Source organism: Lactuca serriola, chromosome 1, assembly GCF_051521515.1.
Source record: "Lactuca serriola cultivar US96UC23 chromosome 1, Lser_US96UC23_V15, whole genome shotgun sequence".
Lineage (NCBI taxonomy): Eukaryota > Viridiplantae > Streptophyta > Magnoliopsida > Asterales > Asteraceae > Lactuca > Lactuca serriola.
Window position 1 is genome coordinate 68,593,460 of NC_136408.1, and position 26,450 is coordinate 68,619,909.

Here is a 26,450-nt window from a genome sequence, read left to right on the forward strand (position 1 = left end):
GTGTATTTTAGGGTTTTTGTAACTCCCCGACTCTCAAGTATAAACTTTACAGTCTTATATTTTCATTTTGAAAGGTTGACTCGACGAGTTGGATGCCCTGACTCGTCAAGTAGGAACTGTTTTGGCCGCATAACTTAAGTGACCAACTTGACGAGTCGGAGGACACGACTCGAAGAGTTGGAGCTGGAGGATGAAACCCTAATTTCCAGGGTTTTTGCACCCTATTTAAAGGGTCATTAGCCTCCCTTACAGCCCCCTTTAAGCTCAGAAACCCTAAATCGTGTTTTCTCTCCATAATTTGTGTGTTGATAAGCTTGGAAGGAAGATCTTGTTGCAAGAAGCTTGAAGATTAAGAAGTTTGAGGCAAGGAACGGTTGTGGATATGAAGTCTACTATAGTTTAGCATCCTTTGAAGGTAACAAGTCGTTACCTTGATCTCTTTATTGCTAGATCTTTCTATATTTGAGTTTTGGGGCCATTTTAGCATGTTGGTGTTTCATTTCGGATGTTGGACCATTATCTGAAGTTGCAACCTCAAATCTAGGCTCAGCTTGGTCCTTATAATGATAAAGTTTCATCATTTAGCAAGATAATGCATTTCCCTTACCTTGAACCTCTTCCTTAGCTTGTTTGGGCCATTATCACCTTGTATGTACGTAAAGTTTGCAACTTTACGTAGGAAGTATGCCTTAGGAGCTTAGATCTGCAATATGGAGCTTTTGGGTGGCTTAAAATCATCTGAATGGAGAAAGGACTGAAGGGACTCCACGGGTTTGGGGTGGATTAAAATCAAATAATTCATTAAGATGTACAGTTAAGTTTAGTTTCATATGTTGTTGATTTTAGTGACGTCAGGCATTTTGGGTAACTGGAGCTAAAATGTGAGCTAAGGGGTTTATTATTTGTACTATATATTATATGTTCGGTGAATGTGAAATGCATGCATATATAAGATCGAATTATAAGTCAGTACGATACAATGATGGGGGTCAAGAGGGTTGCGCCCCCTTGCAGGGTCCTAGGGGTAGCGCCCCAAAAGGTTTTCGGAAATTTGGATTAGTTTCATTATGGAAAAACTGAATGGTAAGATTGACAAATCTTTTCAGATTTGGAAACCATTAATTAAGCCATTAATTTTGAGATTCTCGTAACTAAGTTAGAAATAAAAACTCTAATTTGTCATGCATATATATGGCTCCTCTTTTGAGTCGTACATAACCCTTATGGGCTCTCTTTATTCTACTACAATTTCAAAATTCTTCTGACAATCTGGTTTGTGTTTTGTGCCTAAATACACATAGGGGTGGTAAATCGGGTCATCTTGTCGTGTTTTTGTCTGACACGACACGACACGATATTATGTTTTTTTTAACTAACACAAAAAACGAATCAATTAAAAAACAACAAACACGACACAACAATGATAACAAAATATAACAATTAGTTTATCTAATTAATATTTAATTATACATAACACGAAAAACACAACAAACAGATGCTAAATCACGTCAATTTCGTATCAAATTTTGAAGACGACACAACTCGATGTCGTGTTTTTTACACTTGACACAAACACGACACGAACACAAATCTGAATTTCAGTTTCGTTTTGTGTCCTGCATTTTTGTCGTATCGTGTCATCAATTGACACCCATAGATACTCATGTGTCATTTTAGATTATCCTAAACTGAATTTATTAAAACAAAGTCATATGATAAAAATATCAATTCAGAAAGTGAACTTACACGATCTATTAGAAATCCGATCATTCGCCATCACCCTACTTTATTCCACAACATCCTACATGGTTTCTTAGGGGCGATGAACAATAATAGTTTAGGGATTAATTGTGCAAATCTTTGTCTAATTTGTCATTTAAGACGTGTCAAAACTACCCTCACATGATGGACACATATTTACACTTAACAGCAAAAATCAAATGGAGTGAGCGATAATTTACACCAAACTGCAAAAATCAAATGGAGTGGGCTATAATCTACACTAAACGGCAAAAATCAAAGGGAGTGAGCTATAAGAACGACTAGTGTAAATTTTTATAATGACATTGACCATAAAGAAGTTAGGAATTAAACCTGTGAATTTTTTTTTTTAAAATCAAAAGACCATTTAGGAATTTAGTCTTCAATTAACTTATCTTGAAGTATTTATTTATTTATTTATTTATTGTATAAATCAGAGGACTGTTTATGTAATTTAGTCTTCAATTAACTTATCTTGTTTAATATTGTTTTTTGTATTATATGATATCAAACAATCAACTAACCTAATAAAGTCGGTTAACAACATGATCTTGATCTAAACTGCACCTTCGACGTAAATTGACGGACCCATCACTACAAATATTGAATCACGCGCGAATCCTCCCCTCTCTCTGTCGCTGCCGGAGCAAGACTCGCCACCATCGCCTCCGTTAAGACGAAGCAATTGATCTGTTTAACTATTCCTCCTAAAAAGTTTAGATTATCAATGACCGATTGATTTGTTCCATCACGTTAATGGCGAGTCGTTGGAATTCTAGGGTTTCGATTATTTTTCTTTTCTGTTTTCCAGGTAAATTCTTCTCGATAATTACTGTACTTGAGAACTGATTATCAGATTGAAAACCATTCATGAATAAATTAGCTTTAGCTGTTTATGATTCTGTATCTGAATGAGGTGGTGAGTATATTATTGGTTATCGACCATTTCTATATAAGAAATTGAGCTTCTGATTTAAATCATAAATCGCATAACAAAATGGAATCTTGGTTCAAACTGTTAGGAACCAATCAAACGATCAAGACACCAATATGATTTTCCTTTTCTGTTTGCAGAACTCTTATTGTCAGCAGTTGTTACACTCGATTCTCTTGAAATATACACAACCCATGAATGGCTAACATCAACACCCACAGTCTACTTCAAATGTAATGAGGAGAAGAAGACACTTCTTCCAGATGTGAAGAAAGCACACGCAGTGTATCATTTTAAAGGTGAAGAATCTTTCCAGGTATGCAACCAACAATCATATCTTTTCTCACTGCTTCATAACTTCCATTGATAACTTTCCTCAACATTTCCAGCCTCTCACGAATTTCACAAGTAAAAAATGCAAGAGATGCGGGTTCTATGAAAAGGATCGTATCAAATTCGATGATGTGTTTGATGAGTGGGAATTCTGTCCTTCTGATTTTACATCCCCTAATGGTATATACATTCACTCCAAAGACAAGGAATTCAATGCCACATTCTTGTGTGATGAATGCGTGAAAAGAGGTATGTTAACTTGAGTTTAAATCAAGAAATTGATTTTATGTAAAAATATTTTGATGATTGAGATATAGGTGCAGTTGATAACTTAGATGGTGATTCGCATCATCATAATGAAGGACATGGGGTGCAATGGTATATAGTGATTATAGTTGTGAGTATTGTGGGTTCAATTTTATTGATGATGGGAGTATTTGTGGCATATAAGTATTGGTTGAAGAGGAAAAGACAGCAAGACCAAGCCAGGTTTTTGAAACTGTTTGAAGAAGAAGATGATATAGAAGATGATTTAGGTCTTGGTCCTCTTAGTGATTCAATCTGAAAAATGTTTGATTTACCTTTACGTGTATATGAAAGAAAGAAAACAGTTGAGAGCATTTTTGTACTGAAAGAGTGGTTATATGGATGGTATTATGATGTGATAATAGTAGTTTCTTTATACTGCAAGAGGGAATGAATTGATTTGAACAAATAGAAAATGAAATTTTGTTATTGTAGTAGTGTATATTCTATAAGAAAAATTGTTATTAAATGCATAATAGCCTGATAGAGAATCCTGGAAGTATTATACTAATTATTAGAATTTAAAAGTGGCGCAATTGGTTGGGTGGGGTTGGATGGCATGAAGGAAACAAAAAAATTAGTTGTCATGTTGATGTCAAACATTTTTTGTCCAATATTTTAAATATCTAATCTAATATTTTGAATGAAACAATACAGGAAACCATACCACTGAAAACAATATTTAGACAACTTTTGACTAATTTGGCCTATTTTTACATAAAATTTACTTTAATGGTCTTCATTTTTCTTAATACCTTTTTACTCAGAAAATGTATATCAAACTGTAGTACATGGAGCGATATTTCTACAGTCTAATCAATTTGGATAAATTTTTTCTATTAAGCTTAGGCTGAAAATAACATTAATGTTAGAAAAAGTACTAGTTGTCATCCAACTTAAAACATAAAAAAATAAAATACCTAGTAAGGTTATGTTTGGCTTATTAACTGAAAATCTATCATTTAGTTCAAATATTAGCCGATAAAAAATAACTTTAGTAAAAACAAATTGATAAACTAGCTAGAAGATATAAAATGACATTTAGGATGATGTGTTTTTGATAATTAATTAAGAATATATTTAAAATATCTATTAAAAAAACTTCTGAAAAACTATTATAAGTAATTGAGAGGGTTTGACCAGGCAAGAGGAGAGGGATGGGCGCGAGGAGAGCAAGAGAGAAACAGAGCGTATTGAGGGTTCCTCAAACTGCTGGAGGAGAAGGAATATGGGGAAGATGGGTTGGGAGGGATCCGGCTTGGGCGGGTTCGACTTCATCCACCTTGGGTTCGATGGGTTGGAGTGTTTCAGCAAATCGATTCCGTCCTCCTTAAGCTACGTTTTTCAAAACATCACAACTTGACAAAACTCAAAAAATAAGTAAATTGTAGCGCACCAACACAACCTAAGAGTGAGACTAAGAGTGATATGTTGAAAGATATCAAAGTTCTAAATAATATAAGACGTGGCTTGGCGGTAGGGATGAGCGTGGTGCGGTTATTAGCCAAAACCTCATCACTAACCACAAATGCGGTTAATCCATTTTCAAAACCGTTTGGTGCGGTTATTTTTGCGGTGTGATTAGGCGGTTATTTTTGCGGTGCGGTTTTGTATTTCTTGTGTTGCGGTTATTAACTGCATGGATTTGGCGTGGTTATTTGTGTGGTTTTTAACCATATTTTAGAGCTCAAACGGTTTTAAGAGTTCAATCATATTACATGTAATAGTAAATAAATAAATAAATAAAATAAAATAAATAAAAAAAAAAACCATAATGTATAAAACAATTAACTTAAATCACAAACAATTAATATTTTAAAAATGTCAAATCAATAGTAATTAAAAATAAATTTCTTAAAATTGTCTAATTTCTCCATTTTTCAAAGTTAAACATAACAAAAAACAATGTTTTTGTCTTCTAGTATTTTATTCATCTTTCATTCATGAAACTTGTCTTATTTTTAGTATTTAATATATTAATAATTAATAAAAAAAAGTTGTGTACAATATATGCGGTGCGGTGCGGTTTTTTTTTTTTTTACTGTTTTTGAAAACTAATAAACGCACCGCACCGCAAATTGCGGTTTTTGAAAAACAGAAAACCCCACCATCGATTTTTGTTGCGGTTGGGTTTATCGGTTGCGGTTTTTGCGGTTAATTTTAGTTGCGGTGCGGTTTTTGCTCACCCCTACTTGGCGGCAAGGTAAAAGTTAAGTCATGGCAGGCCTTGGCGAGCCATGATGTTTTTCAAGGCGTGACTATATTATATATATTAAAATATATAAATCATATAATTATTAAATTTTATCTGTTATATATAAAGTTTTTAGAATTGTTATATTAATATCTAATAGAAAAAAGTTAACAAAAACTCATCTATTTTATGCCCGATAAAAAAAACAAAAAAAAAAAACCCAGCCTTGAAAAAAACTCGTATCATAATGCGATAAGTCATGCCTTGACACGTTATGTGGGCGACACACCTAACAAACCCGCCTTGGACATCTTCGTAACAGCTAAACCAACTCATCGCGCCATGGCATGCTTTAAAACCAGGAAAAATATTAGTTTAATTATTATAATGTTTATAGCTACATATTTAATATGCTGATTGTTTATAAAATTATTTATGAAATTTAAAAATGTCAATAAAACTACCTTTACAAGTCCCTACTTGGTCTATATCTTCCACAAATGAACCATATGGCCGAAAGTTGGACTGTTAACCAAAGCAAACAAGTGGAAAAAGGTAAAAATAACATTTCAAAACATGTTTAAAGGTATTGGGATGTTCAGAACACGAAGTACACATGCATGCACCAACATCAAAATTCAGGATATGTAAAAGGTAAATATCTCAACATTTAAGTCATATTTCTCAACAAGAAAAAAAAAAAAAAACAGATATGACATAACATGCCATGTAGTAGTTTTTCAAAGTCTTGGTTAAAACCAAAAGACAAAGACACCTCCCTCACCGTTTCATCACTCACTACTCACTACCCTCCCGATTTTCTTCCTCACCATCACCCGGGCTCGGGCTCCCTTCAACAACCGGACCCTCACCTTCTTCATCAACCGGGCTACCCTCACCCTCACCCTGGCCCACATCACCAACCGGGCTAGGGCTCCTACTACGCCCATTGGCTTCAGACGGGCTGCCACCTGGACTCTGGCTCTTTCCCCTCTGTGGGCTCATGCTATACTCCGAGTTAACTCGTTCAGGAGACGGGCTAACTCGGTCTTCATTGGGTGTTGGGCTACGGTTCCTTCTTTTAGATGGCTCAGGGCTGCGACTCCGGCTCCTGCTCCTCGAGTATCGCGGGCTTTTTGTCCTCCTTTCCACACGCTCTTTCTTTTGAGGAGGTGACCTCGAACGACTGCTACCAAAAATAAATAAATTACATGTTTGGTCCCCAAGTATAACTGATTTTGGCAATTTTGGTCCTTGAATCAACTTTACTTACCTGTAACTGGGGCTTCGGCTGTAACTTGGGCTGCGGTTCCGGCGACGGCGGGGAGAGCGTGATCGGACCGGTGATCTCGAGTAGCTCCTGCCACGTCTGAAAAACAAATAATATAAATTAAATTTTATTTTTTAAATAAAAATAGCATTCAATAAAGGTGAGGTGGAGATATGAAGGAAAACAAACTTGAGTTTTTTAGGGCTGTTTTGGCAGTTCCTTTCAATGTGGCCCCTTTCACCACATCGATAACATTTGTTCTTCCAGTCACCCGCTTTGCAGTCGCGGGCCCAGTGACCATCAAGCCCGCAGTTGAAACACCGCCCTGACCCTGGCGGAGGGCCTCTTCCTACATATTCTCTAGAGCCACCTGGGCCTCGTGGAGTCTGAAACCGGGAAATGTATAATTTCAAAATCATAAAAGGGCAGATTCGTAATTTTACACTGTTATAAAAAGTTACTACTTACACCCTTGGCGAATTCCACAAGCAGCCGACTCCCATTTAAGTCTCTACCATTTAAGCTGTATCTTGCATCATCAGCATCCCGAGGGTCACTAAACTCCTGTTGTTTTGAAATCAAGAAAGAAGAGAAAAGGGAACAAAACCCCAGAAACACATAATCATGTGATAAAAATAAAAAGTGATTTTGGAAGAGAAAGAGGAGAGAAGAGGGGTACATACAACAAAGGCAAAGTCGTGCTTCATATCCACATCTCGTACTCTGCGTAAACGGTTTCCATAAATAGTAAGGGCATCATTACTTAAGGACAGGAAGAGAGTGCATCATACATCACATCGCCCTTCAAGACCAACTAAACACCAGTTTGGAATTTGGATTGGAATGTTGCCAATTCCATAAAAACAGGAACTAAGACTACAGAGAGGGAGAGGGAAAGTATTCGCCAAAAGTCTCCTATAACACTCGGCAAGACTTCCCACCATTTTTCCACCAATCACCATTGACCTCCAGGTCAGGCAAAAGCCCGAAAACCTTCAACAAATTCATTCAAGTTAAATCACATACTACCTACAGGTACAATCACAATGCCCCTTGCATTTGCATTTGCATTTGCATTTGCATACATAATCACCTCTCTTTCAGTTTTCATTCATTCCCCATTTTCCAACACTCTAATGGAAAACTGACCATAACCACTGCCACAGCTAAAGTTTTTCCTAAAACCTAAAGGTTTTTAAGCATCTAGACACGCATATGACCAAAAAGATTGACACTTTCAGCCAAAACCATCTTACAATAAACCTAGATATGTATGATCATGTATGGTGTACAGAGTAACACTAGAAAGAAATCTTTTGGGGGATCAAAATACACACTTACCTCCCGTATTTGCTGAAGAGGTACTCCAAATCACGAGAGCGTGTCCGTGAAGATAAACGACCAACATATAAGCGAGTTGTACCATATCGATCATCATAGCGAGGCATTTTCAACCTGACATGATAACTATTATGTTACAATGAATGGTAGATAGAAACAAAGTTCAGGTATATAAAGACTCCATGGATTACAATATGATCTTAAACATTATAGATCAGCAAGATTACAAACAGAAGAAGGTGGAATCATTTAGGTGAAGCAATAAAAAGAGTTCCTGATACATGTGAAACATTTAATGACATATGAACAGAACTATACATAGATATGAGCCAACGCACGATAGTCAAATTAGTGAAATCAGAACGATTTACAATTGCTACTTTGAACATACACTTCCCCAAATACAAACCAAAAATAAAAAGAAACGCAACAGAAGGCTAGGGTTGCTCAATAAGAGAACTTTCGCTGAAGAGACATAAAAACGCAAAGTGTTATGCGCATCAAGTTCATCCACGACTGGGATTCCGCGTGAAAACCAAATCATCTTTCAAAAGCAATAATTTTAGTCTCGAAATTGGAATCACGTATGATTTAATTCCATATTATCAACTGATTCTACTGCATCTCCTACCGAACACTAAGATTACTGTTCCTAAAACATACGGTTGTGAATTTCTTCTATCCACCTAATTACGAAACCGTCCATGAATTACCCCAAAATTAATATCGATAAACAACATATACATAACTTATTTGCTTGTTTCGTTACATCTGGATAAAATTCACTCACGCAAGAACATTTTCAGAAACTACTGTACTCACGTATCGATTCGTTAAATAAAAAAATCTCAAGATGAATCAAAAATTTCATAAAATTAATTTCGTGTTTTAGTGAGTAAATGAAGAATCAGAGATATGAACGAACGAACCTTGGCGAATTTCTCCCAAATCCGATTTAGACCTAGACTTGCTAAGATGGAGAAGGTGTAGAGATCTCCCCCCTTTTAAACTCTAAACCGACAAGTTTTGACCGTAGGATGAAGTAAAATCGCATCGTAGGGACAACAACGGACTGAGACTGGGTCGGGTCATACTATGGTTTCATGAAATGGGTCGGGTCATCAACTTTTGTTTCAATATAATATAATAATCTTTTTAGTTTTTTTTTTTTTCTGTTATACATCAAAAGCTTAAATCTTTTTTACACAAAGTTTGGTACGCAACAAAGGCAAACATTCAGATAGCGTGATCCTACTTTCGACCCGGGTCACCACATTCTTCCTCCTCATGAAGCAAATTCTTCGTTGCGACAATTTAACTTGATTCAAAAAATTGGACTATTAATTTCGGGATTTTTGCGTAATGTCTAAATGTCATACCAAATCATAGTTTGTTTATGATGATTGTAACCTACGCAAATTATTGTGAGTCATTCATAATCTTAGAATGTTCTAATACTTAATTTCTATAATTATCAGGGCTGGCCTGTGGGCATGGGTAAGCTGGGCGACCGCCCCGGGCCCCCAAATGCTACATAGCAGGGCCCTAATTTTTAACTTGTTATTTTGGTTATATATTAATAGCTCATTACTTTTTAGCCTATTGGACTACTTCAAACCCCAATACTCTGATCAGGAACTAATCCAAAAGATGGAGCGTGGGAGAGAACGAGACTTACCTGACGTGCGTCCTAATTCCAAGGCGTCATAACTCTTCAACAATCAGATTTTTATAGAAAATCCAAACATTGTCATGGAAAATTCAAACGACGTCTTCTCCAAAAGCAAGAGTTAACGATCATTCTTCTATTTCTTATTCAAGATTTCAAGTTAATCGATTTCTTTCATTCTTTCTGATTTTCTAAATCCTTCTATAACAACCATTAGTGAATCGAATGTTATTTTAGAATTGAGAGACTGATTGTGTCTCGTTCTTTTCATGATTTCAGAAAACAGGAACCTCTATTGTTTCCCTTCTTGTTGTCGATTTCCTTTTTCTGATATAGCACCAATGGGCAGTTAATCAGGTTATTTGATTTATTTTAGGAATCTCGCCTAGAGATTTGAATCGAGAGTTCCAGTCACTACCTCAATTGGATTTCTTTCTCAATTTCTAGAAATTTGAAGGTTCAGTTTTCAGAATCGACTCTTACACGTGAAATTGATTTCTGATAATATGACTATGAATCTTTGTATGTTCTATCTCTCTTGAAATTTCTTATTCTTTTTTGAAATTTGATTTTTATGAGGCTGTTCAAGTTAGAGACATAATCAAATGTTAATATTTCTGAGTTAAAGACAATTCTTGAACTTTATTGCTAAATTTCGGTTTGCAATGTTAATATTCTTATTTTTGATTTATGAACGGTACTCTTTTTTATTTCTATCTCTATGTTTTTTATATGTATAGAATTTTCTATTGTTGTATAGTTTTTTCAACTACTTACAGGTTATTAACAACAACAAGTATTCTCCATTTAAGCAATTCACCTAACAACTTTTTGTCGATGATAAATCTATTTCAGTTTAGCACTGTCGAAAATACCCGATACCCGAATTACCCACCCGTTTTTTTCGGGTATCGGGTAAATTGGGTATCGGGTAAATTTTTTCGGGTAATCAGGTAACCCGATTTTTTTTCGGGTCGGGTAAAGGGTGCAGTGTTTTGGTTTCGGGCATACCCGAATTATTTTAAAATTTCCTTTTTTTTAGAGTTTGTACTATATAGCAGGTATTTGATCACACTTAAACTAACTATTATTATTGTAAAACATGAATCTATTTATTATGAAAATATGACACTAACAATATTAAAAGTAATTGTTTATATATCATCATGTTCTTTAAAACTTAACTGTTTTTTAGATTATAGTTTTTGTTGCAACTAACAAACTCATTATATTTACGAAACTTCAGAACATGGCAAAACTTATGGCTACAATTATCTTAAACATTTTAAACTTTTAAATTAAGATCTTTAAGTATTTGTTTTTTTAACATCTTATTAGATTATATTAAGTTGTTAAAAATTTATTTGATATCTCATGTATTATTGACTAAAAAATCTCAATTTTCAAAGATTGAGTAACTTCGTTTATGTCTCGTTTGTTTATATAAACAAGACTAATAAAGCACGACGTATTTATTTTCATTAAATTTATTTTCATGTGAAATTCAAAAAAAAAAATTATATATTTCGGGTAATACCCAAATTACCCAAACCCGACCCGATACCCGAATTACTCAAACCTGAATTACCCGGATTTAGTTTGGATAGAGTAACAGATATTTTTTCTAACATGAAAAATCCAAATTACCCGACCTGAATTACCCGAAACCCGAAAAAATTACCTGATCAACACCCCTATTTCAGTTGGAGGTCAACAACTTATGTACAGAAACAGAAGTGAACAAGTTAATGAAGAAACAAAGAGGATGGGACTTTAGTATTTTTGTACTTCTAATAGCATTGCACTTTTAGTTTTCCCCATTCTATGGTGTACGAATTTAAATGTATTGTTATGTATGTATAAAATAGTGTAATATACGAATACATAAAATTTTCGAAAGGGCCCCATTTTTTGATTTTGCCCCAGGCCTCCAATCGTCTTGGCCCGGCCCTGATAATTATATAAAGATTGGGTTGGTATATGATATATGGACAAATGATCAATTTGGTCAATGAATATCTTGAAAAAAAAATATGACAAGACCGTACTATGTGTTATTATTTTAAGTTGTATTTAATTGATAAAATAATGACATTGGAGTGTTATTGGCTTCGTATTGACCTAAAAAAAACAAAACAACAACAACAACAACTGCGAACACCCATACGATATGGGGTGAATGGCGGTGAATGATGGGGGCGGTACCACCATTTCGTGACAATGGTAGGTGTTCAACCCATGGACAAATCTAGCAAGGAGATAGTGGGGGGAAGTGCCCCTAATGGTAGAAAAAATTTATATGGGATAATCTTAAAATTGTATCCACTTTTCTTGTAATTTCCTTGGGTGCCCTCAACCACAAAATTGATGTGCCCCTCCATGACCAGAAGATTGGAAGGAAATGTATATTTTTCTTGGCTGCTACTGAAAAACACACAAGAGAAAAAAAAAAGCAAAGGAAACAATACAAAGCAAAAGAAGAAGAAAAGAGCTAGGTGATTCTAAAGAGGAGACAAGGAAGGGCAAACTTGTCATTTGCTCTTTTTTTTTGAACGGCGCGACTTTCACTTTCAACACAATTCACCGCCTATGTGCCCTTTACGCCCAGTCATTCCGAAGAACACTTCCCCCTGGCTGATTATCCGAAAAAGACCAGCTAAGCATCATTGGCTTGGTCAACCTTTACCTGACCAACTACCTAATACTACGCAGGCTCATCAAACAACGCTTTTTAGCTTTCTTCAGGATTTGGCCCGAACTGTTTAGCAGATACCCACGCGTTAGGCATACAATACGATCCTAAACTACTCCTAAATTCACCTATGTCTCCGACAAGACTTGAACCTTTAACCTCAAGAAGGGAAGGCAACACTTAGGGGTTGTTTGATTTTGATATGGCTGGGTCTGGTCAGATGTTTTTGTCTGACTCGGTCAGATCCGCTTGTTTGATATGGGCAAATAAATATCTTACTCGGCCCTTGGACATCTGACCCAGTAAGGAAAAAACGAGAAGCTGACTGAGACCGATTGTCTTCTTTATCCCTCACATGCCCTTCTCCTTCTCTAAGGTCGTATTTTCCTTCCGTTCCCATCTAATTCCTTGTAAATCCTCCCACCTCTCTCCTCCCTTTCCTTCGTTCTCACCGAGCAGAGCCGCTGTTGGGCGATCCTCCACCAGTGACGCCTCCAAACAAATCGATCAAACTTCTTTTCCTCCTCCTTGAACAAAAATTCTCTTCAGCGACTTCTTCACACTTTGTCGGCCTCTGCATCACCGGCTTCTGTTTCATCAGCACCGACCACATCGTCTTGCTCTTCCATTCTCCACCGAAGCTAGCAGCACCGTCCAGGTACTCCATCTTCCTCCCCCCCCCCCCCTTTTGATTTTATGTGGCTTTTTTCTTTTTGTTTTTTTTAATCAATATGTTGATATGTCAAAGGTCGAACCTTTTTTTAGTTTTATACGATTAAGGATCAAATTTGGAATTAGTTATTTTGTTGATTATTGATTGCGAAAGGATAATTGTCTTATATATGCTTGTGAAACAAAAATTTGTGACAGGGAGGTATTGTTGAGTATACAAAGGAACGCTACCATATGGAACATAAATAACAGTCAAAGTGCTATAATTACAAACATGTAATTTGACCAAAACTTTCAACAGATCAATGCTAGGTTATTGCTGCTTAGCAACAATGTGGGGTCGATGTGTGTTGTTTATTGTTGTCTATGATCAAGAAACAATCATGGACTTTTGGTTAGATGTTTTGGTAATGGAAATTACATTTGGTGCCAACATGATGAACTCAAGCCATTCATTTAGCACTTTGAATTGCAATTTTCTTTCATATACACGTGTGTTTGTTGGTGGTGATAAATTGTTGCTAAATGAAGTTTCTAGTATTATTTTTGTAGTTACGATTTTTATTTATGTAGAAAAGATGAATTTGTATCGGTTGATGTTTGGATGTTGTGTATGTGTATGTGTGTGTGTGTGTATATATATATATATATATATATATATATATATATATATATATATATATATATATTTCTTTTTTGTTATGAAAAAATGTATGTTAAGTTGCAAATAGAACCAAGGGTAAAATGGTCATTTTGCACCAGTCGGCACGTTCAGTCAGATGTACAATCAAACAACATGTTTTCTTATTCGGTCAAAATTTCTTACTCAGACATACCTTTCTCAGTCAGCACTTTCTTAGTCAGCAACTACCAAACGGGGCCTTAATACCGCTGGGCTAGAAGCCCTTTGGTATTTGCTCTCTTTTGACATATGATTTCACGACAAAAGAAAAAAGAAAGAGAAAAGCATGGGAAAAAATAAAAGTCGAAGCAAGTTTCTAATTCAATCACATAATCACATGTCATACCTTTAGTCCCTTATTTATGTTTTATGTTTCATAATATAATCCCATTTTAAATTTCTTTATCTTTTCATACTTACAGAAATAACACAATAACAGTTTGAATTTTCCCAATTGTAGAGTAAATTATAGTTTTAGTCCCTATGGTTTAGGCTGATTCGTAGGTTTGGTCTAATCTTTGAAAAATTGATAACTAACATCCATATGACTTCAAAAAATTACAAAAGCGTCCCTTCCGTCTAAATCCGTTAGAAAAACTCCATTAAATATATATATAATGACCAAACTACCCCCATTTTATTATTCGATCATTTTATTATTATTTTAATTTTTTTTAATCATTTGTATGTATTAATGGCTACCAACACCTCACAACAAACCACCCCCTCACCATCGTTCCTCCCTTCCATCCGATCATCTTATCAGACACATCGCCAATGAACATCAATCAACCACAACCACCACCCAACCATTGTCCTTCTCCTTCCATTTGATCATCTTCTCAAGCATATTTACAAAATCAAAACTAGGATCATAATTAATCAACCAAAACAATGATGCAAAATAAAAATAAAAACACAATGATTTACCATGATTTTTCATTCCAAATTCACAAAATCAAAAGCAAATAGTACCCAAAAAATGAATATGGTATGCATATCATCTTTCATCTTCGTCCCAAGTTTCATTAAATCCACAACCACCCCTTGCAAACACCATCTTTGTTCCAGTTCATTAAAACGACAACAACTATCTTCGTCTTCTTTCAAAGTTCATTGCAGATTCACAACCACCGCCTGCAATTAGATCAAACCAACACAACAAAAACCTGAATCCTTGGTCGTGATAACAACAAATAAGAGATCGACAAACTACAAATCCAACTTCTGGATTTTATAAACCCAAGCAAAAGTAAACAAATTCAACATCTAATTTGCATATATTTCGAGTTCATATTGGGTTCTATTGAGCCGATTTTAATAGGTTTTTAGGTTTTAAGAGGTTGAACAAGTTGTTGCTTGTGAATCTGGTTGGAGAAGCATTATAATGTGTTGTCATGATTGAGTAAAACCTGATGGGGGAAAGCATGGCGGATCGCTTTAGTTTCTTTTGATGGTGTTGGTTCAAGTTGTTGGATGGGAAGAGGAAAAGAATGGCTGGGTGGAGGTGACGGTAGTTGTAGTGGGGGAGACCATACTGATTGTGACATACAAATGGGAGACGAAGTGGGAGTTATCGAAGGAGATGTAGGTGGTGGTGACGATTATGGCCGATAATGATGTTGGAGACAGTGGTAGTGGTAGGGGAGAGATAGAAAGTATGTGTGAAATGAAGGATGTAGGATTTTTATGTTAGGGTTTATTGTTTTATTTTTTTGTAGTTTTATTTTGTTTGTAGTTTTATTTTTAGTTTTTGTAACTCTACAAATTAAAATAAAAATCTTAAACTAAAAGATGAGAGGTATATTTGTCATTTTACTAAGATTTCACATCTGATTTTTAATGGGGTTATCACTCAGAACCATCGCTGTAATTTCTCAAAACCACAAGGATGGTATTTGTTAAAATTTCAAAGGTTGGACCAAACTTACGAATTTGATCAAACCATAGGGACTTTTTTGTAATTTACTCCTAATTACATTTTACACATTTTAACATTCTAACTCAATTTAAGTTTTTATGACATTTAACACCACTTAAATTGTAAAAATGTTTAATAAATGGTTTGACCCGACCAAAAAATCTATAACCGATTTGACCGACCCGAAAAACTGTAATTGATTTGACTGGCCCAAAAATTATTTGATAAATGTTATGTGCCCCCAATGTATCTAAATCCTAACTCTGCCACTAGTTCAGCCGGATGGTAACCATTTCCAACCCACAACTCTTTTTTCTCTACAAACTTGTACCACATGCTTCAATATTTGTACATTGGGAGTAGGTCGGTAATATGGAATTTTTTTATTTGAAGGTTGAAGAAAATTAAAGAAAAATGATAAAGAAAAATTGATATGACGTCTAAATAACAAAAGAATTGGAAAACATGTTCATTATAGGAGCTATCACATATATTAGTTAAGTAATCATTACTAAATTAAGAAATATAATTATTTTATTACGGATCAATTGATATTTAAAATAAAATTAAAAGTCATTTAATGTTTCAGTTAATGAAAATCAATGAAGAGGATAACATGTTATAATCGATAGATTAAAATTCATTTAATGTTTCTGTTAATGAAAATCAATGAAAAGGATAACATGTTATAATCGATAGATTTTGAGGTTTAAGGATACGGAGAAATAACTTTGTCCATTGAGTTATTGAGTTTTAAGTGATGGTGCCTAAGAACACAAATCTTTATATGTTAAGATGTTCGTTCATATAACTTTTTTGGTGAGTAATAAATCTTTTAAGGCCTTGAAATATGACTGATAAACCCAACCTATCTTAGAGATGTAATTGGTGTTTGAGGTATCTATTAGACTGGTAAGTGTGGGCAACGCCCATACCAGCGTTATTAGGAAAAAGACAAAAAAAAAAAAAAAACGCGTTATAACATATTATGGTGGTAATGGGGAGTAACGCGCAGGCTAATAACGCCTGATAACGGGGAAGGGGGCGGTGTTCACGTGTTATAACACGCAATAACACCCAATAACGCCCCTTGTGGCGTTGCCCATACCCACCTCTCTTATTGTTAATGGCGTCGAACGATTGTTTTTCATAATAAGTGTGAATCCACTATATAAACACAAAGATTCCAGTAGAAGATATATGGGGTTAAATAAGAAGGGTTCATGTTTTTTTACTGTCGACACACCCGACGATGGTACATGGCATGCAACCCATCATGGCGTCATATGCCATTAATGTAACACGATCATGAGATCAACATATAACATCAACAGCGGGTAGACAGGGGTGTAGCCAATATAGGGTAATATTAGGTCTTGGCCCACCCACACAAAATTAAGGTTACATATATAGGGTATTTATAATATATATTTTTGTTAAATAAAAGGAAATAGGATTGTGATATTGCATATTACATTCAAAACTTGAAATTAGTAGAAAAGAATATATTGTTGTCTATGTCGATTAGAATCTATTTTATATTATTTTAATGATGCAAGATAAGATCTTGTGCAAATTAAAATAAACAATTTAGTTAAGAATGCATATATAGTTACATTTTATTATCGTTTGAAGAATTTTGTCATTCGTTTATATTTTGTATATTATGTGGCCTACCCTAAAACAAAATCTTTGTTACGCCACTACGAGTAGATCCTTTCACTTCCCCAATTAGGCATCCTCTATGAGTATCTAGCAATGTAGGATACATGTCCACGTTAATTAAAAGATAATAAGAAAGAACATTTACGCCCGTCCGATGACAAATAATCGATCCCACTGAGACGAGTCTTGTTTTTTGCCATGTTGTTTTATGAGCATCCTATACGTCAACGATTTTAACTTGTACTTACATATCATGACTCTTTTCAAAGTCTTCAAGGATTTGATGTATCAATATTGAGTTTTAATATGGTTTTAGGTGATGTTGAGCTTTTAATAAGCAATAAAAATATACTTTATACACAATTAATCGATATATATATATATATATATATATATATATATATATATATATATATATATATATATATATATTCTTCATACATCTTACATAAATTTTGGTCACCAACGAATAACCTTTTGTGGTTTTATTAAACTCACATGCAAGTTTCTCTTAACCTCAATTTGGGATGAAGTCTACACTTTTACTTTCATATGGTTATTCATCGTTCAACTAAATTTGTTAATAACAATTCACTAAGTACGAAATCAACGCTTATGTAATTTGTCACATTACTCTTGTACAATAAAAATGGCTCAAAAGCTTATACTTTTCACCACAAAATATTATCTTTGCTAGGGTTTCCTTCACGAAACTCTTTAGCATCTACCCATGTTAACTTATAAGTAAGCTATTAATGGTATAACATGCCATATATATCATGTTACTATCGTCATCAAACAAATCATAACGTCTTAAACATCTCAAATGCATAACATACATAATTTAGGTTTTTATAACGTGCAAAACATTTGCATAAATACAACACTTTTTTTTATAAAATGGAATATTGACACATGATATTGACCATGCTTTCATACAAACATATTTAAAACAACCACAATGCATTACACTAGTATATAACTGAGGCGTGTTCCGATTGATATATGATTGAAAACCTAGTATAAAAAGGAACTGAAATTACCTCCTTCGATTGATATCCACACCAAAAGAGATTATGGTGCTAAGATGGGCTCTTATCATCTTTAACACATTGGTTCTCTTTAGTATGATGAAAAAGAATAACCAAATAAATGAACGGACAAGGTAATGAAATGATCACAAAAATGGAATGTGAAACATCCCAAAAATACGGTCCAAAAATTCGTTTTAAATATGTCAAACATTGTTATCAGAGTTTCAAAACATCAGAGTAAACATCCCAGTCTAAAACATATTGGTGTGTGCAATGCAGTCATCCTGAGTTCTTCTCTTTGCAACTGGAAGTACCTAAAACCAAAATTGAAAATCATAAGCACAAACTTAGTGAGTTTCCCAACTTACCACATACCATACACATAAACACATATATTGGGCCCCTGCCTGCTACATCGAACCCCGCCCGACATCGGACGAATCCAGCATCGGGCCCCGCCTGACATCGAGCACCGCTCGGTATACAATTCTATTTCTCTTAGGCCCCGCCTATCTCTGGGACCCGCTAGCTATACACATACAACAATATCATATACTCATACTAGCACATAAAGAAAACATACTCTAAATGTATTTCTTGTCCTAAGGCCTCGCCAAACTCGCTGAGTTGCATGAACAACTCGTCGAGTTCATCTTCATCCGATGAACACCCTATGCCAAACTCGCTGAGTTGCATGAACAACTCATCGAGTCTATTCTTGAGGTAAGAAGATTGCCTTGGACTCGCTGAGTCAGGGCATTGACTCGCCGAGTTTCTCTTCTGATGAGTCTGGCTTCCGACTCACTGAGTCCACCCATGACTCACTGCTACTCAGCATACACGCAAAAAGGGGGGAAAATTAAGGACTCGCGACTCGACTCGCGGAGTCTAAAGAACGACTCGCCGAGTTGCATGCATGCAAAAACTGTATACTCGATTCTGCTTGAATCCAGTGCATGCCATTTATAGATCTAGGTTCCTAGGGTTGATTTTACACGTAAAGCTTCCAACTTTACGTGCATGCATGCTCAAACAAGCCATTTAAGGACTTTTATGGGGTTAGAAGTGTAGATTTAGGCTTGTTCATGAAAATGGCCCACAAAGGTTGTAGATCTGAGCCTCTAGAGCCCAGATGTGGTCAGATCTGAAGGCTAAACGAACCAAGGAGTCCTCTAAACCACAACCAAGCCAATAAATGGTTCCAAAAAGTCTTAAAGATGCTCTAGTGAAGGTTCAACCTTAGAAACAGAAGAAGGGGTCGAGTTTTTACCTTACTATTCTCTAAAATGAGCTCACAACTTCTGTCATCCTCCTTCTCCTTGATCTTCCCTCCTTATCTTCTTCAAAACTTCAATGAAGCACACACAAACACTCAAATCTCAAAGGGGAAGGTTCGGGTTTGGCTAAGGTTGCTCTGAGAGTGAAGGGGGCGAGCTTGGGGGCGCATAAGGTGGTTTAAATAGGGTGCAAACCCTTGAAATTAGGGTTTCATCTAGACAACGGGGAATCGCCGAGTCCAGAATATGGACTCACCGAGTCACCAACTTAAACGTGCTTAATATCTTGACTCTACTCGGCGATTCGGGACTAGAACTCGCCGAGTCCAAGGCTAAAAATGTAAATTACTTAGATAGGTTATACATACTAGGAACCAGGTGCTACATCAACTCTTGGTAAAAGACAAAGTCCTCAGTCAAAGTCAACCTTCCTGGTTGACTCTACTCGCCGAGTCAGCCCGTCGACTCGTTGAGTTCCTATACCTAAGAAACTCCCACAACACAACTCAACTCACCGAGTCGCCCCAAGACTCGTCGAGTTGAATGATCTCGAAATTCCATCTTGACCAACTCACTGAGTTGCCAACCGACTCACTAATCCAAAGCTTTAACCAAAAGAGGTTGGTTTCTGCGACCAGACTCGTCGAGTCCAAGAACAAACTTGCCGAGTCCAAGGCAATCTTCAACAGACTCGCCGAGTTGTTCTTCCAACTCGCCGAGTCCATGCACATGTTCATACAACTCATCGAGTACACCCATGTAACTCGTCGAGTCTCTTCAGTTCTCAATCCATATAGAGGCTTTTCGAGCTATACAGGGGCTCCAATCCATAGATCCACTCTTCTACAGCCTAACCCTCACATAAAGTTGCAAACTTTACGTGAAATCAAGGAGATATAGGCCCAAAACACACTAGGGCTTGGGTTTTAGACAAAGGGGCTTCACCAACAACTCAATGACTGAAACTTTATGACATTATGGATCATCACAAGCCTAGATATGAAGTGGCAACCTCAGATCTAAGCCTCTAACTCGAAATAGCTCTTAATCATACCAAAAATGCCCCAAATCTCACATGATAATAGATCTAGATGCAAAAGAGCCCAAACAACAAATTATTACCTCTAATATAAGCTCCAACTGAAGTAGATCCTGGATCTACACCCCTCCTTTGCAGCAAAACTCTTGATCTTCAATCCCCTTTCCACCAAAATCACTTATCAAGGCTTCAAATTGCTTCCAAGGGCTCTCACTCACGATTTAGGGTTTCTGGATCTCAAAAGGGTAGCAAAGAGGCTGAGGGTGGGTTATAATGTGATTTATATAGGGCACAACACTTGGGATTAGGGTTTTATCTCTTCAGCATCAACTCGTCGAGTCCAAGCCGCCGACTCGGCGAGTTGGCCACTTAAACCGCGATAGAATCCCACTCCGACTCGGCGAGTAAGCGGACCTACTCGTCGAGTCACTTTCCTAAATTTACACTTTTGGCCCTTCATTGAACATTAGAAATTTGGTGTGTTACAACTCTCGACCACTTAAATTAGGCTTCGTCCTCGAAGCCTACTGCAATATACGCCTAAGAACAAACCCTTTGCACTGCAGACTCCGACTTCTCAATCAACTTATGCTCTTACAAACCCTACTTCTGCATCTCTCTTAAAATGGCCTATTCTCACGTGGCATCCTTGCCACTATTCCAAGCCGATCATCGGCCTTTCAACTCAATAGCACCACGAGTTAACCACGAATCACCCGATAAGACTTACCCTTCATATCAGGAACACACCTTCGCGCCCTGCGAACGCTAGATACCACAAACACCCACTAAGCTCTACTAAGACACTAATCCATCTTCCTTCACCCAAAATTGGCGATAACCCTGATAACATGCAACCTGTAACGAATCCTGTTTTGCCCTCTGGTTCTATCCCTTACGCGCTGACGGGATACTGCATCCTTCAACTCCCATAACCCATCAACCAAACATAACGCGTAACCACTCGTACCTGGCCCAACCCCTGGGATTAGGGTTATAATGTGCTTTATATAGGACACAACCCCCGGGATTAGGGTTTTCTCTCTCCATCACCAACTCGTCGAGTCCAAGCCGCCGACTCGGCGAGTTGGACGCTTAAACCGCGACAGAATCCCGCTCCGACTCAGCGTGTAAGCAGACCTACTCGTCGAGTCCCTTCCCTAAATTTACACTTTTGGCCCTTCTTTGAACATTATAAATTTGGGGTGTTACATGTCAGGCATATCTGGGTGCCCGACCTACCCTGCTAAGCATACCGGGGTGCCTAACCTACCCATGTCAGACATATCGGGGTGTCCGACCTACCACTCCAGTTTATCTCGACCGGGTACTATTTCACCCCTACTACTACCACACAATAATATAACATAACCATACTATCCAGCATAGTCGGGTACCATACCACTCCTTCGGCCCTATCGACCGGTAACCGGGGACTATCCCCCTCACTGTCGCTATCACATAACATCATATTATACTAGCATGCAAAACTCATCAGATAGAGGCAAACCCAAGGAATTATCACAAAAACAACTACTCGACAAACAATCCCTACTAGCGGGCCGACATTGTGGTTGTAGACCCACCTCTACTGGAAGGTAACTCACCTAGATGTCGTGTAGTATCTGCACAGTCCTCGACTCCACTCTTCAATCCCTACACAATTACCTCTTCCGATTACTAATGCATACTCATAACCCTTACAATGGTCAACCCAAATCCAGGTAAAAGTCAAAGTCAAGGTCAACTTTGGTTAAAGTCAACATCCAGTTGACTTGACTCGCCGAGTTGGTCTGCCAACTCGTCGAGTCCCTATTATTTCAAAATAATACAACCCCCGACTCTACTTGTCGGAGTCTAGCAAGAACTCGATGAGTTCACCTTCATCCATAGTATCGGGACCATTTTCAACTGACTCGCCGAGTTCATCCTTGAACCTGTCGAGTTCATCGTCATCATACGAACATGTCCAGTCTATGACTTGCTGAGTTCTATGAACAACTCGTCGAGTCCGTCTTCATGATTTAGGAGGTTGCCTTGGACTTGTCGAGTCTTTTCATACACTCACCAAGTCCTATGATCTCCAGTTCCAAGACAAACCCCTAGCAGGCTGATTGTTCCTTCTACTCAACCAAAACCATTTCCAGAAGACGTTTTGGGGGAAAAACCGTCCCGACTTGCCGAGTCCCTTTTTGTCCATGACTATACACTCGATTATACTGGGTCTTAATGCATCCAAAACATAGATCTGACCTCCTAGGGTCCCTTTTATACGTAAAGTTATGAACTTGATGTCCATGCATGGGGTTTTTGGCTCAAAAAGCCATAAAAAGGGGTTTATATGATGCATGGGTCTCCCATGGCCATAAAGTTGGCACCTTTATGCCATGGGAACCCTCAATGGTTCCAGATCTGAAGTCCTTATCCCAAAATCGTGGTTGCATCCAAGCGTGGCTCCAAAATGGCTTCTGAAAACCCTAAGTTACTCCAAAAGAGTATCTAATGAAAGAAGAAACAAGGTATGGACCTTTACCTCCAATAAAACAGGAAATGAAGCAAAACCTTTAGGTCTCCTTGCTCTTTCTGAAATCCCAAGCTCCTTTTTCTTCTCTCCAACCTTCTAACTTGCACAAAATGGCACAAAGAGTTCAAAATCACTCAAAAAGGGTTTAGGATTTCAATCTACGGTTTCTCTGAGTTGGGAGGGTGATGGAGGTTGGTTTGGGACGAGATAAAGTGTTTAAATAGGATGCAAACCCTGAATATTAGGGTTTTGTCCAGACAGCTCCTACTCGTCGAGTCGGTATTCCGACACGTCGAGCAGGTCACTTAAGCCCCCGATCAATAGTCAAGTCTACTCGACAAGTTGGGCCTCCAACTCGCCGCGTCCCAGAGTAAATTGCAACATTTTCCTTGAGTTTAAATACGTACCAGGAATCGGGCGCTACAGCCACATCCTCGTCAACAGCCTGGACCGTTCCATTGTCATTACATGTTTAATCGAGGTGATTTCTTATTCCCTTTTATGAACTTACAACACCGAATCTATCATTCTTGATAAGAAAAGCTCCTTCCGGTGAGATTTATTAGAAAGAAATTAAGGTCCAATAAATTTTTTGTGGTGTTTTGTATAAGTTATCACTCTAGGAGTACAAATCAAGAAATCTAAAACAATTAGAATATGTGTTTCTATAGTGATACATATATGTCTAGTCGAATATGTGTTTATGGGTTTATGGATGAAATTTATGTGAAGAACATAATCTAATTAGGGTCAGATTGTTTTTTAAGCATTGTTTGGCCGTCAAGGAGTAAGTCCTCAAAACATTTACTATTTCAAACATTATTAATTTAAATGAGTTCATGTTTAATTTTTTTCAATTTTTTTTTTAATTTATGCTATACGTTATGATTAGAAATCAGATAATCTTCATTTTCCATGTATAATGTTATGATCCTTAGTCTATGTGATGCTTCCTATACTTCGATTTGATCATTTATGAAGTGTTGGTGTTGAATTCTCTTTGTTGTTTCTTGATCTTTAGTATCATGTAACTCCTCGATTAATATTATTTTTTGTAATTATTTTTTGCTTTGTCAGTTCTTGCATATTTTGCATGTTTTGCTGCATGTAAATCCCCCAAATATATTTTCAACTCTTGTGTGTGCTCTTCTTTCAGGTTTTCCATATCTTCTCAAATTTTTTGTTAGTATGAGTTCTCTTTAAAGTGTTAAAGTCAAACCAGTTAGGTTGCAACTACTTCGTTTTTGTTATGTTTATGCGTGTGTGTGTACAGACATTACTTATGTAAATTGTAATGTTTTTTTGTGTGTACGAACATTGATGAAGCAAGGTTCAAGAAGGTTATGAATTCTTGCTATAAACTAGAAAGGTTACCCCCGCTACGTGTTGGAATAGTGTCTAAGGCTGCAACTATATTAGGCAATTATTTGACCCGATTGTGCATGGTCCTTTTGGGTTGCCTTCACCATAGCAACTTGATAAGATGATTTATTACGAGAGATTAAATATTATTAATATATTATGAGAATAATATAAGGAATAATAATATTGTTATTTGATTAATATAAGTCATAGATTAATTAGTATTAATTTGGTGACTTAAGGAGATTAATTAAATAAGAGGGTATAAACTGTCAATTGTTTGATAGTTACACTTTGGGCTGTAAATCCTTCTTGGATAGAGGTTGGACGAATTCTAGGGCTTGGGATAGCCTCAAATTCGTCCAAGGCATTATCATGGAAAGGATTTGGATTGCTTTAAGGAAAGATTATCCAACTAGGGTTTAAGGGTGAAACCCTAGGAGCCTTATAAGTATAAATAGACCCCTAGGGCAAGGGAAATCGGCACCTATGCTAAAGCAAAGAAACCCTGGCCGATTTCTAATCCCTCTTCTCTCTCTCAAATCATCCTCCTTGCTAGTTGGTGTTTGTAAGCCATTAGAGGAGTGACAATTGTGACTCTAGAGCTCCAAGACAACAAGATCAAACAAGAGATTCAAAGGTAAACTTCTAGATCTGATTTTGTATTGTTCTTATACCTAATTAGTCATTAGAAGTCTTGGATTCAAAGCATGTTTAATTAGAGAAACCTAGATCCAAGCATTAGGGTTTGCATGTGCACATAGGAATGTTCATATGGCCAAAACCCATCAGTGGTATCAGAGCCTAGATTGGTTTCTATTAAACTGTTGCTTGTTTGTTTGAATCTTGCTTGAAAAATTCGAATTTTATGTTTCTGAGTCATGGACTCGGCGAGTCCCATAGTGGACTCGGCGAGTTGGCCTGACTCGTCGAGTCCCATGGTGCACTCGGCGAGTCCGAGCGTCAGGAAGGGCCAAATTCGGGATTTTTTGATATTTATCTTATGGAAACTTGCCTTTATCATATTAGATCAACCCTAATCCGATTTTTTGATATATATGACTATAATCTTGATCTAATTAAAGATATTTATCAATTAATAAAATATTTAATTTCCTTATGTGATAATTAATTAATTATTTTGATTAAATTGGTAAATTATTATGCAAGAAATCTTAAATAAATCAAATATGGATAATTATGGAATTAATTGTTAATTAAGATTAATTGTTATTTGATTCTCCATGTTTTAAATGTTTAAAACTTATCCTCAAGTTTTGAAATTTATGTTTTGTGATTAAAAGTTTTAATTTAGAAAATTTAAATTTCAAACCCTAGAATTTTACAAGTTTAAAATACAACCCTATACTAATATAATATTACAACATATATATATATATATATATATATATATATATATATATATATATATAACTAAAATGTTAGTCTTACCGTTAGTAGGCCTCATTCACGAAGCGGATCTATAAGGTGGGTATAAGGTTGCGGCCTATAAAATGCCGCTTAATGGATGTACACTCACACCCACCGCTTGCTTGATCGGTGGAGGGTCGTTAGCCGAACGGGTAGGATAGGGCAACCTCATCCTCTCATTAAAAGTATAATATGAAATACAAAGTAACTACATGTTTTCAAAAATTTCCCAATCTTAGTTACTTTAGGAAAAGTGAATTGATGCAATCCTATGAAATTACACTTTGCACCTTGCTAAGAAGTTAGTGGAGCGTGTGTGGTTTACTGGCACACTAATTGGTTC

The 26,450-nt window shown here is 36.5% G+C and overlaps 2 protein-coding genes across 5 annotated transcripts; one reads left to right on the plus strand and one right to left on the minus strand.

The window, feature by feature from the left end:
- Positions 1-2,285: 2,285 nt before the first annotated feature.
- LOC145090658 (valine-tRNA ligase) lies at positions 2,286-3,718 on the plus strand. 2 transcript variants are annotated; one of them, XM_079028796.1, is made up of 4 exons: positions 2,286-2,572; positions 2,836-3,011; positions 3,085-3,277; positions 3,352-3,718. In XM_079028796.1, exons 1-4 carry the CDS (start codon positions 2,518-2,520, stop codon positions 3,591-3,593), a joined length of 666 nt encoding a protein of 221 aa, XP_078884922.1. In that variant the 5' UTR covers positions 2,286-2,517; the 3' UTR covers positions 3,594-3,718. The 2 variants fall into 2 exon arrangements, with proteins under 2 accessions (XP_078884922.1, XP_078884916.1); XM_079028790.1 differs by having other exon boundaries at positions 2,287-2,572; positions 3,346-3,718.
- Positions 3,719-6,149: 2,431 nt separating this feature from the next.
- On the minus strand, positions 6,150-9,157 carry LOC145090676 (serine/arginine-rich splicing factor RS2Z33-like). Of its 3 annotated transcripts, none has more exons than XM_079028802.1 (7): positions 9,069-9,157; positions 8,140-8,253; positions 7,482-7,521; positions 7,267-7,362; positions 6,988-7,184; positions 6,802-6,897; positions 6,150-6,714 (listed from the first exon to the last, which is right to left on the minus strand). In XM_079028802.1, the coding sequence occupies exons 2-7, from the start codon at positions 8,244-8,246 to the stop codon at positions 6,327-6,329; spliced, it is 924 nt and encodes a 307-aa protein (XP_078884928.1). In that variant the 5' UTR covers positions 8,247-8,253; positions 9,069-9,157; the 3' UTR covers positions 6,150-6,326. The 3 variants fall into 3 exon arrangements, with proteins under 3 accessions (XP_078884928.1, XP_078884936.1, XP_078884930.1); XM_079028810.1 differs by having other exon boundaries at positions 7,482-7,791; positions 9,069-9,087; XM_079028804.1 differs by lacking the exon at positions 9,069-9,157 and having other exon boundaries at positions 7,267-7,791.
- Between the last annotated feature and the right edge of the window lie 17,293 nt (positions 9,158-26,450).